Source organism: Coptis chinensis, chromosome 2 (genome assembly GCF_015680905.1).
Source record: "Coptis chinensis isolate HL-2020 chromosome 2, ASM1568090v1, whole genome shotgun sequence".
Taxonomy (NCBI): Eukaryota; Viridiplantae; Streptophyta; class Magnoliopsida; order Ranunculales; family Ranunculaceae; genus Coptis; species Coptis chinensis.
In genome coordinates, this window is record NC_141457.1 from 31,173,363 (window position 1) to 31,186,898 (window position 13,536).

The window sequence follows — 13,536 nt, forward strand, 5'->3', positions numbered from 1 at the left end:
CGGGCTAGCCCGGCCCTAAACATTTAAAGCCTTTCAGTTATTAGGACCGGGCCAGCCCGGCCCTAAAGTCTCTATAGGGCTGGGTCATAAGTCTAAATTTCAAGCCCTGACCCCTACCCTAAGCCCTCTTTAATGCTTTAGGGCGGGTCAGCCGCCTATATTTTTATTCTTTTTATCAGACGCTTTAAAACTCATTTATATTACAAAAAAATTCAAAGATTTGCAAACTCAAAGTCCCACCACTTTGAAATTTGAATAACAACCAATCTAGTAATAATTCTTGATAAGTCCAACAATTTAAAATGCATATCTACAATCTAATAAACTGAAGTACATAGAGACTCATATTTATATTTCAAAATTACAGTTAAAATGCACAAGACACATTTTGGAATGAGCTTTCACTGACATAAATCCATTATTTCTTGTACTCAAATCTCACCAAAATTACATTTAACATTGAAGAATACAAAGACAAATAAGAGTATGGAACGAATTTTTACTGACATCAAACTATTTTTCATTAGGCTAGTGCCCAGTGCTCATTATTGTTCTTGGCGACTAGGTTAGACGGGGAGTTGTGAGGTGTACGTGAGTTATGAGATAGAAACAATTAGGTTTACAAGTTTTTATGATATAAGACAAGTTATTAGAAGTACCCATACGGTAAGTGATAAATTACAAAGGACAGTGTTATTTTAATTGAAAATATGTAACAAGGAGTTAGATAGTTTTAGTTGTGTATTTTATAGTGGAATTATAACTAGGGTTTGGTTAGGGTCGGGCCTATGTTTCAGAACCTTAGCCCTCGACCACCTTTAGAAGAGGCATTAGGGGTCGGGTCGCCTCTTTCTGCCCTAAACTCTGTGAGGGCTTTATAGGGCTTAGGGTCGGGTCGGTCAGGGCCGGGTTAGGGTCGTTAGGGCCAAATTCCCACCCCTAATAGGAACAGACACAATATGAGGATGTAGTGACCCTGAGAAATAGTCCTTCACAGGACAAACCCTCATGTCCTAAAGACCATTCAGTCCAGGTGGAAAAGAACAATGCAGAAATAGAGGCTGAGAGAGTTCTCCAGCTCATTGTTTACAATCAACAAGTTAGAGAGGAAGATGATAAACCACCTGATCCTGCATCTCCACAATCTACAAGTTGGGCTGATATAGTAGCAAGTGTTGAGGAGGGTCAATGTGATGAACACTCAAAGGAACAAGAGGACAACTCTCAGGTTGTTAAATATGGCAAAGCAAAATGGCAACTACAACAGTCAAAAACCCCCAGCAACCAGGTCTAGATCAAGGTCTAGGACTGGAGGAAGGGAAAATTGACAAAGGCGGTCTTCACCATTTCTCACAATAAAACTTTTATATTCTCAATGAGGTCTTCTATTAGAATATTAGAGGAATTGCAAATGACAAGTCACAAAACAAGCTCTTGAAGCTCGTTAATAAATGGGATCCAAATATTGTTGGTATAGCATAACCTATGATAAATCCTAGTGACATTTCAAGTGTTTTTCTCAAGTCTTTGGGTATGAGTGTTTCTTTTTACTCCAATAATAGCCACAATAGATTTCCAAACATATGGCTCCTTTAGAAATCTACAACTTCCACTCCTACTCTTCTCCATCAGTCCTCTCAACAAATCACAATAGAGGTGGAGGGTAGTCTGATTACAATAGTCGATGCACACTGCATACATGTTCAGAGAAGACATCTATGGACTGAACTCAAACAAATAAGCTCACTCAATCTTCCATGGCTAGTTCTGGGAGACTTTAATGCACATTTAAGTATTTTGGAAAAGTGTGGAGAAAATCGACCATCTGCAGCAGCATTGAATGACTTTCGAGATTATGTAAGTGACTCTCATCTTATGGAGGTCCCAAACACTAGATTCTCATATACATACTTGGTGGAACAAACAAGTGAGCACCTTTAAAATTTTAGGTAAATTAGACATAATGTTATACAATGTTGAGTGGTGCTCAAAATATCAGGGGTGGAATTACAAAGTAGGGAGTCGAATATGTTTAGATCCTTCTCCTATTATGGGAAGTGGCATCAGTGTTCCAAAGCCTAGAAACATGCCTTTCAAATTCTTCAATATGTGGTGCACTCATCCTAACTTCAAAGACATTGTGAAAGTAAGTTAGGATATACCTATATGGAGCTACTCAATCTTTAATCTGACACAGAAGCTGAAAATATTGAAAGCTACTATGAAGAAGTGGAACAAATAAGTATTTGGCAACATCACTTATAAAGTAGAAAAGGAATCAAAGCTCTTGGAACAAATGCAAGAACAGTTTGAGATGGAAACTGTGACAGAAGAATTCATTAAGAGGATGGTTGAACAGGAAAATAAAGTGGAACTTCTTCTGCAGCAAGAACAGATGTTTTGGAGGAAGAAATCAAAAACTCAGTGGGATAATGATAATGACCACAGCACAAAGTTCTTTCATGCTATGGTTAATAGAAACAAGAGCAAATCCTTGATCTCATAAATGAAAAATGATGAGGGTCTCAAGTTGGTTTCATAAGAAGATATTGGCAGGTTCATAGTCAAGCATTACTCTGATAAATTTAAAAGGGTTGAACATGAGATGGACTGGAACCTTATACTAAACATGCCGCAAGTGATCTCTGAGGATGATAATGCAATTCTATCCAGTCATCCTACTGTAGAAGAAGTAAAGGTAGTCCACCTAAATGCAGATAGTTCCCCTAGTCCAGATGGCTTCAATGGCTACTTCTTTCATCATTGCTGGGACATAGTAGTACATGATCTAGTAAGAGCTGTGTTGTATTTCTGTAGCGCCCCAATTTTCCAGACAATTGAATATTCAGATAAAAAAGCTCAATCCAAATATTCAACAATCTAAAAAAACCAAGACGTGAGCGGTTTTAACTCACACGAGTCCGACTAGAACTAATGTATAAAACAACCTTTAATTGGAACATCGCGTTAAAAGAAATTTCGACAAAATTTCCCCTGTATTTCCAATATTTCATAAATTTACAACCTGTCATAACCTGAAAATCAAATAATATACTTCCATTTATTATGTTAAAACCTCAGCCATAAACCCAACTACTAAAATATATTGATTCGTGGCACCGGCTACTTAACCATCTCGACAAATGCCAGTTAAATCAAGTAGCTGCAGCGTCCCGAAACAACTCTTTTACTCTAGATCGGTCTTTCACACTTAGAACACTCATCAACGTCTAAATTTCTACCTAATGGATGCATTCTAATATGGATTCAATCTTAAATTCTAATATGGATTCATTCTTAAAGACAATAAAGAAATAATAATTTATTACAACACGCGCTTAGAAAGAATAATTGAAATTAAAATAAATAGGTAAAAAAACCATTGTATCACTCAGAGTGCGCTTCATTCACGTTAAATTGTTCTTAACTTGCTCGCACGTCTTTTCTTGTCTTATGGGAGCACTTGTTCATCCCTGTGAAGACACTCCAACACTCAACGTTGGATACGTAGTCAATATATAAAAATCAACTTGAAATGAAATTGAAAACAAAAGACAATGTTAACACATACTTTTAGCTGCTTAATACCACTTACCGTTTCTTTATTAAATCCTCGTAAGTGCATCGATTAACATAATCTCAAGAAAACGTTAGCATTCAATATAAATTCAATATATCCATGCATAACACTTGCAATTATTTATCTCTCATGTCCAACTTCAACAACGATAAAAGAATATTAAACCTTCGGTTTCCTTTCTCAAAGGGGTAAGGGTTTTCCTATGGAAGCGGCTGAGCCGGGTGGCTACATACGTACTCATTTTGGGATCAAGCCAATCGTAGTTCTTCTATTGATAAGGTGGTTCTATAGGCCGGAATAGATTAAGCCATTTCCGATGAGGAAGGCGGTATGGGTTCCGTACTCATGTTCTAATTATCTAAAGTCCACTAACAGATTCTCTACCTTGAATCGGTATTTCAAGTTATAAGTCACTTTAGGAATTATCTTTTGAGAAAATTTTCGAATTCTCCAGCAAATAAACCCAAATTATTCACAACACAAATAAACTATTATTGATTCACAACAAATAAGAAATTCTACATTAATTCATAATTAACACAGAATATTATTTCTTGCCAAATAGTTATATGGAGTGTCAAGCTGTCGAACTAATCTCATTGATATTACTTAACGCAAACAATGTATATACTTCCTAGCTAAAGCAATTAGCAATTAGCAATTATAGTACCGGACCCAAGCTCCTCTCCTTATACACCAGCTTACCATTTAAGTAGGAGGTGTGCAGTAGCTGTATACTTGTCTCATCTAACGTTTTTAGTTAGAACAAGACAACTCATCTTCAATTAATAGGTTCGGTCAATCAAAGTGATCCTGCGACCCCTGGTTAGAACAAGACAACTCATCTTCAATTAATAGGTTCGGTCAATCAAAGTGATCCTGCGACCCCTTCTCCAGTATCAACACCAGGTTTTCTCCTAATTACTAGTTAGCTAGACATGTAAAAGTGGCTGTCTAACTACCCAAACGAACTTGAGTGGATTAATCCTTCAATTTCAGCAACACCAAACCCAATATTTCCAAATATAACCCTTTATCTTTCTAACTTGATGGGCTGTCTTAGTTTCATTTCGGTTATTGATGATAGCCATGAGACACCAAAGCTTGTTCTCATTCTTTTTCTCCTAACTAGAGGTGTTGAAAGTGTCAAAAGGACTTGAGATGAGAATTCCAGTCACCCATCCGGTCCTGGTGTTCTCTCTCTCTCTTTTTTCCAAGAAGATAAGAATCCCCACCCCCCCTAGAGAACCCCCCTTTTTCCTTTTAGTCCTTATCATCCCACTCGCTAGAAGAAGCCATACGTGGCTTATTAATAAAACAAACCCTCCACAATTATAAGAGGCCCAATAAAAACAACTCAAACTAGGTTTAATAGAACATGCCAAAATAATATAACAGCCCCAATATAACACTTATGAAGTGGCCAAATAAATTAAAAGGTGCAACAAGCCCAATATAATAGAAAATGCCCCCCCTAATAATAAACGTGTTAACACCCCGCCAATGATACACTAAACCCGCCAATTAGCACGTAATTAGTCGGATTTCAATTAATAGTTGCAAACAATAAATTCACACGAATTTTGAAAATTACCGTGTCAAACACCAATACCTAAAACTGTAATTACTAGATTACTTACAAAATTAGATGCCAACACTCGTCACCCAGCCCAGTCTACAATATATTCTATAGTGACACCGTACTAACATATAAAATGACCGGATTACCCTTAGATAAAATACCGAGTCATTACAATTTCTTTATTAAAGCTAGACTGTCCAATGGATTCAATGTCAATTTCATTGTATTGATACCTAAAGAAAAGAATGCAAATCAGCTAAATAAGTGTATACCTATATGCTTATCTAAATTTGTGTTTAAAGTTATTACTAAGATTCTTGCCAAGAGATTGTGTCCGATTGTAGAAAGAAGCATCAACAAGGAACAATATGGATTCATCTCTAACAAGAATTCTCAGCAAGCCATTGGGCTAGCATCATAGCTAGTGAATGAACTGCAAACACCCAGATATGGAGGTAGCATTGCCATCAAACTTGACATCTCCCAGGCCTTCGACACCATGGATTGGAACTTTCTCTAGGCAGTGTTACAGCAGGTCGGCTTTAGTGAAAAATGGATCCAATGGCTAAAAGGAGCTTTTGTGAGCAATTCTATGTCTATCATGCTCGATGGAGGTCCTATAGGCCACTTTTTTGCAGAAAGGGGTCTAAAGCAAGGTGATCCACTATCTCCTATGCTCTTCGCATTTGTAGAGGATTGTTTAAGCAAAGAGGGGTATATTAAGAATGGTTCAAGAGAAGAAATTCAACATATGGTGGTCAATGCCAAGTATTGTAGCCCTTCTCACTTAATGTTTGCGGATGATATTTTCTTATTCTGCAATGCTAACATGAAGTGTATTAAGAATATTTTAAAGCTTCTCAACAGATATCAAGACACTTCTGGGCAGCTTGTAAACAAGGGCAAATGCAAAATCTTTCTAGGTCATATGACTCAAAGCATGAGAGATCGAATCCATGAGACTCTCGGAATAAATGAAGGTACTTTGCCAGAAACATACCTTGGAGTCCATCTCATTATAGGAAGAGTGACTAAAGCTGCTTGATAAGCACCCAAAATTGTAATACTAAACCCCGTAGAGACATAGTGTTTTGGTCAATTATGTGTTTAATAATCATAAAATAATTATATTTTCGTACTTTTGCAATTTTTCATAGTTAACGTGAATATGATGATAAAACATGCATCGAAGTACGGGAATATTGGAATACTTGAAGTCTTCCTACTCAGCCCCAGTGAAGCCCAACAAAGCCTGATTAGAGCTGAAGATTCCAAAGGGACAAAACCCACTACAAGAAACAGGGTTTTTTGCGACAAAATATTTAACGACGCTGTCAAAACGTCAGTAATTATCAACTTTGGCGACATTTGTCAACGTCGTTGAACGCATTTTGGTTTACTTTTACAATAGGGATTTGGTGACGATTTTTTACGTCGCCAAATGGCTTAATAAAATATTTATTTATTAGATGATCTTTTTCCCTACGAAAGAAATGTTGGCAAAAACTGTTGAGCTACAACGACAATTTTAGCGTCGTTGATAATGATTTATCTCCGACGTTATTAGTAATCGTCACTATAAATTATTTTTGCCAATGTTTTTGTTTGGGTCGGTAATATTTTTGGCTAAAATGGCAAAACAAAAAGATAATTGGGAATGTTAACATCGTCACCAATAATTACTAAAAAAATTCGCTCCTAGAATATTTTGCATCCCGCCCAAAAATTCTAGATCTGGCCCCTTTTTAGTAACCGGTGCCCACATTTTGGCCAAATTTAGAAACAAAAACGCAAAGAGAACAAAAAAAAAAGAAAACCCTAGTTATTAGTTATTATTTTATTAGAGCCGTCTCTCACATCTCTTCTTTTCCCATAAACCTCTCACCTCTTTAACCTATTAGAATGAAGTAGTGCCGGACTCAATTTAGAAATAGAAAAAGAATACGCAGTTATTAGCTCGAAAGAAGTAAGCTGTCAGTCCCCTCTCACGAAATCAAATTGACAAGGTACGCCCTTCCTATCTTCCTTCTCTATACAATTCTATATCTCTTTCTCTTATTCTCTTTCAAATTTACGGTACATTGAATATAATTGTGTGATTTTGAGTTATTGTAGATAATGGGATTATAATTTACTAATAATTTGAAATTAGATGTTACTAATAATTTTGCAGAAAACTTCTTTTATTCTTAGTTCGAATTCTACTTGGTTTCCTATTTGTGCGACTGTGAAAACGAAACTTACAAGGTTTAGGACTGATAAAACTTATTATATATATGGGTCTAAATTCATAGCTACGTAGATTCATAAAGAGATAATAGACGACGACAACATCTCTTTAATCTTATAGTCCACCGAAGAGTACAACACATCTCTAACATAATTTTTTGTATTTATTATATGCTCTCATAGGTGGGTAATCACTCCAACGACATCAACTACCTCAAATTTTGTTGTTTCATCATCTGGTATATTTATTTTGGCGTCTTAGCTGTCTTTATGATTTTTCTTTTGCTTGCTATGTAAGTTGAAACTTTAAATCAAGGTTCGTTCACATGATAACTCAATTCAAGATCGATTTTTGTAGGATATATATATATGTGGTGTTGGCTTTTCTTGTTGGTAATTGAAGATAGAACTTAGCATGGCCAACTAGGGACCACCTTGCTTTATATTTATCTATTGCATTTAATTGGTATGCATGTATACCATGAGGTGTTTCATTGTTTTACTTTTTGTGTATATATAATATGAAGTGCTAGGTGTCACATGCATAGAGTGAGGAGGAGGTGGGCTTGCATTAGGTTGCTATGAATACCAAGTTTATATGTATGCTTGACACCACCTGCTTAAAGTAACCAAGAGGTGGTGTGCTTACAATGACCCATCAATCTCAATTTTGGAACAGGAAAAATAGAAAGGGGATATACGTACACCTTAGATAATTAGATTATGAAAGAGTGGAGAGAGGGATGCCCAACACATTTTTTTAAGAACTTGAAGTCTTTTTTCACCTGAGGGGATTATATGTTAGTCTTTGATCCTAGAGTATTAAATTGGCATGGTGAAGATTTATGAAACAAAAGGTTAGTATCTCCTAGGTGTAGGTCTAATAATCTATTGGACAATAACATGGGTTGCTTGTACAAACATGAAAGATTGATGTTTAACTCGTAGTAGTTTAATGTATTAGTGCTGACTTAAATGATGATTAGTCAAAATTTTGGCTACTACCGATATACTGAGTATATTATGAAGGTTGTTCTCGGCTTGGGCAAGATCCCTAGAGCCCTGGACTGCGTTTTGTCGTCTAGTTTACCCTCTACATTGCTCTCAGGACCATTCTCTTTGGGGTCACAACCTATTTGTCTTTTGTTTTTGTTGGGGAAACCATTGCTTTGACAATGGGGACCAGGAGTTGGATGACTGGTTGTGAAATAACATAAACTATTTTGAATGATCCTGTACGCCAATATTTTGCCGCTTTTAGTTAAAAAAGTTTGGTGAGCATCGCTTATCTCCTACATCCTCTTTTTTCCTTCCTTTTCAGGTAAAATCCTCCACTGATTAACAGTGTCAGTTCGGAAAAGGGGGGGGGGGGTGATCTTTCTTCACTTCTTTAGGGTAAAATCCTCTACTGAAATACAATGTGAGTTCCGAAATTTGGAGACTTTCTCAATCCTATCTGTGGGAATATGGACCTCTCATAGTTTGAATGTCCTACTAAAAGAGTGGTAACTAAGCTCCAACAACAAACAGCTGAAGTGCAACAAGTGGTAGCTACGGCACGTACAACAGTTACAAATCAAGCAGGCTCAACTGGTGGTGTAACAGCACCCAAGACTACATATATATGCTGAGAAAGAAAAGAATCGTATGAATCAATCAGTTGATCTGGCGTCCTTACCTATACCAAGCAAGCGAGGAGATACACCTTTCATAAGACTTCCAGCAAGGGCTGTTGAGAAGGGACTTGAAGCGTGCAAATATGCACTGGTTGCTCGACTGGATATGGAGAACATCGTGTTGGAAAGCGTAAGGCAAGAAGCTAACACTAAGTGGGGCTTGAAAGATGCAATAAAAATCTCCCCATTAGGTAAGGGATACATCATATTACGGTTTTCCAATGAAGAAGATTTCAAAAAAGTTAGTTTTGGGGGTCCTTGGTACCTTGGTAACCAGTTACTTAGGTTGTCTAACTGGACTCCAAATTTCTCACCAGAAAGTCATAGAAATTCGGTTGCTCATGTCTGGGTTAAATTCCCTGGACTCAGCCTGGAATATTGGGAGTTGGAAACCTTAATGGCGATGGGTCGTACTCTTGGGTGTCCACTGAGAGTCGACAAGAATTCCCTGGAAAGGGACAATGGCTATTATGCGAGCGTCCTAGTTGATATTAACCTCTCAAAAAACATTCCTGATAAAATACTAGTGGAGGTCAATGAGTCATATGAATTCTGGCAAGAGGTAAAACTTGGCAAGATACCCAAGTTTTGTAATCACTACAAGATTGTGGGTCATCTTGTCACTGAGTGTCGACAGTTGAAGAAGGACTTAACTGGAGCCCCTAGCGCAAAAGAAACAAACAAAGACCAGGAGAGAGAGAGCTGACCACAAAAGACACAGTAGAGGCATCAAAACGACAGAAGAAAAGGTGGAGACAAAAGAACAAACAAGCGGAGACTTCAAATACTGTAGCGACAGGTGTTACTAGTTTGATTGGGGAAATCCAAGTACAGAACGAAGCTGCTGGAGTGAGTGTCGAGTTAATGGAAGAAGCAGTAATTAATAAATGTCATTGCAGACTCCGACATACCCCTTGCTAATGCGGAAAATTATGTCTTTTATGATGTGGACAAGGTTGGGGATAGTGAAATGAATGATGAAGGTTTTGACTTGGAGGATGCGAAGAGCCAGCAAGGGTAGAGGGTTCTGATTTAGTAGTGGTACAGGAGGATGCTCAGGTAGTGGCCATTACTGAACATGGCCAACAATCTCTGAGTAATCAGCACACAGTTGAGCTTCAAAACTCTTTTGTGCTTCTAGAATGTGAACATGGATCTGAGGAAATGGAGATTGCTGCAAAAACACTTGCGCCCAGTGTACAAGTGCAACTCCTTAAAGAAGTCGAACAAGTATCGAAGAGTTGGGCTAACATGACTGAACAGGAACAAGAGGAGGGTACAAGAAGAATTGGAAGACCCCCTGGCAGTAAGAACAGAAAGTACTTTAGCACTGGTGAGCATTGCATTAGAGCTAAAGTACAGGTATCAAATACTTCAATAATTCCTTATGAAGATAATATATTGGAACGTGAGGGGAATTAGGAAGGAGAGAGTTTTAATAAGAATAAAGGACATGATTCAGAAGGTGTGTCTAGATGTATTTTGTGTAGCAGAACCCAAGACTAAGCCTACTAGTAGTACTTTGCTAAGTCTTGGGCTAGCATATTTTGACTATTAGTTTTTTCACAATGACTCTAATAGTAGAATAGGAAATATTTGGTTCTTATGGAGAAGAGGCATCAATGCAACTCTGATTCAGGCATCCTCTCAGCACATCACAGTTATGGTAAACGAGTGTGTTATTTCAGCTGTTCACGCCAATTGTCTGATGGTTAACAGAAGAGCTTTATGGCAAGAACTATCATCTCTAAACCCCCCCCGCTCCTTGGGTTATGGTAGGCGACTTTAATGTGGTCCTACAATATGCGAAAAAGAAAGGGGGGTTGATTCCAAGAAGAGCTGCAATGTCGGAATTTTATGATTGGTACAATGTTTGTAACCTTCAGGAAAGTTCTTTTGTGGGTTCAAGGTATACATGGTGCAACAATCAGCATGGACAGGGAAGAATCGTGTCTAAGCTGGACAAAATTTTCTTCAACCAAGCATGGATACACAAGTTCCCAAAGTGGAGATATGGGGGGGATAGTAGGTCAAGGTCAAATCACTCACCATTAATTGGAGATATGGTAAAGATTCCAAGACCAAGTAATGTGCCCTTCAGATTTAACAAGGCTTGGATCACTCATGAAAGTTTTTTGGATGTGATGAAGATGAGTTGGCCGCACTTTATAGAAGGTACACTTATCTTCAGGGTAGGTAAGAAACTTAAAATGCTTAAAAAGGTTCTTAAAGGCTGGAATAATTCCGTTTTTGGGAATATAGAGGATAACATCAAGAAAGCTAAAGAAAACTTTGCACTAGCCCAAGAAGCAGCTGATAATAATCCTATGGATTTGAATATACTGAATGATATTGGAAGTAAGGAACAGGCTTTGGATCAAGCCTACAAGACAAAGAGTATTCATTGGAAGTTGAAAAGTAAAGTTTCCTAGCTCTCTGATAGTGAAAGGAACTCGACTTATTTTCACAGGGTATGCAACATCAAGCAAGCTAAATCTATGATAACAGAGATGAAAACAGAAGATGGAAATGTCTTGTTCACCCAGCAGGATATAGCCCAACACATTGTTCAATACTACACAGAGAAGTTCCAATACAAAGAAGTAATGATCGATGATGACTTAATGAATCTCATTCTTATGAGAGTCACTTCTGATATGAACGAGATGCTATGTTCGATCCCTTGCGATATAGAGATCTTCAAAGCCATTAAGAGTACTAATGCAGACAGCTCCCCAGGCCCAGATCGTTACCAAGGCTATTTTTATGTGCACTGCTGGGATATCATAAGAAAGGATGTTTGTATGGCAGTCAAGTCCTTCTTCAGAGAGGACATCATACCAAAGGGCGCGAACGCAAGTTTCATTGCCCTCATCCCAAAAGATAAAAATGCAAGTAAGTTGTCCCAATATCGGCCTATATGCATGAGTAACTTCCTCATAAATTTTTTTTCAAAGATTATGCAGATTAGGCTAAACAACTTCATAAAGGTTTTGGTTTCGAAGGAGCAAAGTGGTTTCATCAAGAGGAGAGAGCCACAATCCAGTATTGGTTTTGCTTCTAAGATGATGAATGGATTAGACAAGAAAGTCTGCGGTGGGAGTTTAGCCTTGAAAGTCAACATATCCCAAGCGTATGATACTCTGAGCTAGGAGTTCTTAGTTGTCATGCTTGAGAAATTTGGATTTGCAGAAAAATGGATAAAGATGGTGATGGCTTTGTTGAAGATTGCTAGATTATCCGTTCTTCTAAATGGTGGGCCAGTTGGGTATATACCAGTTGCTAGGGGATTAAGACAAGGGGATCCCCTATCCCCACTCCTGTTTGCGTTAGCGGAGGATACACTAAGTCGGTGGGTTTGAACAAACTCAGAGAGATAAGGAAAACTATGCCTCTAACTAGTGCAAAAGGAGTGAGTGCACCAACTCACTTACTGTATGCAGATGATATCATTATTTTTTCAAGAGGGGATTACAAAAGTGTGGCGAACATAGTGGAATTACTGGAAAGGTATCAAGCATCTTCAGGACAGATAATCAACAAGACAAAAAGCAAGATGTTTCTAGGTGGTATGACTCAAGAAAGGCAAGATCGTCTCCATCAAATGATGAACATTCAAATAGGTGCTTTACCTAAAAAGTACTTGGGTTTGCCTTTGATAGCAGGTAGAATCACTAGGGCAGCAATGACTCCTTTACTGGACAAAATCAGGAAAAAGATTACCGTGTGCAAAGGCAAGCTTCTCTCCTTTCAAGGGAGATGCGTGCTTATACAGTCGGTTCTTTCTAGCATCCCAGTATACAATATGGGGGTTTACAAGTGGCCATCTAGCATCATTAAAGAAGCAGAGTCAATACTCAGAAACTTTCTATGGTCGGGCAATCCTGCGATCAAGAAATGTGTAACAGTCTTTTGGGATAAAGTTTGCAAACCGAAGGAGAAAGGGGGGCTGGGCATTAGAAGGTTACGGGAGCTCAATTTGGCATTGTTGATAAAGTTGGCTTGGAATGTCAAATACAAAGAAGATGATTTTGTTGTGTTTGTGCTGAGTAAATACTTTACTAGAGACAATGACCCAATCGAATACTATACAAAGTCATCTCTATGGCCAGGCATCAGATGGGCTCTACACGAAGTTACTTCAAGATCTCAGTGGCTTATAGGTGATGGGAACAAAGTGGACCTATGGAGAGATGTCTAGGTTGGTGAGCAATTGATCCAACAGGCATTACAACTTTTTACAACCCAACTGAAGAATTGCAGGGCAAAACTCAGTTCGATAATTCATAATGGTGTATGGAACATACCTCCTCCACTTTTGGTGTTGTTGCAACATATGGGAGTGGACACAGAGAACCTTCCGGTCATAAGGCAAGATGAAAGGGATTGTAGTGTCTGGAAGGAGGACTTTAAGGGAAATTTTTCAGTCTCTTCAGCATTTCAAGTCATCCGAAGAAAAAACACGACAG

General features: G+C 38.1%; 1 protein-coding gene and 1 long non-coding RNA gene across 2 annotated transcripts; one reads left to right on the forward strand and one right to left on the reverse strand.

The window, feature by feature from the left end:
* Positions 1-3,273: 3,273 nt before the first annotated feature.
* Positions 3,274-4,821, reverse strand: LOC147515764 (uncharacterized). The gene is made up of 2 exons (XR_015210801.1): positions 4,286-4,821; positions 3,274-3,473 (listed from the first exon to the last, which is right to left on the reverse strand). It is a non-coding gene; the product is annotated as an uncharacterized LOC147515764 (long non-coding RNA).
* A 4,217-nt stretch (positions 4,822-9,038) lies between these two features.
* Positions 9,039-9,773, forward strand: LOC147515765 (uncharacterized). Its single transcript, XM_086593043.1, has one exon. It carries the CDS (start codon positions 9,039-9,041, stop codon positions 9,771-9,773), a length of 735 nt encoding a protein of 244 aa, XP_086449169.1.
* The last annotated feature ends 3,763 nt before the right edge of the window (positions 9,774-13,536 follow it).

What these genes read in the sequence shown, in the direction of transcription:
- LOC147515765 (XM_086593043.1), top strand. Translation starts at nt 9,039, where the DNA reads ATGAATCAATCAGTTGATCTGGCGTCCTTACCTATACCAAGCAAGCGA.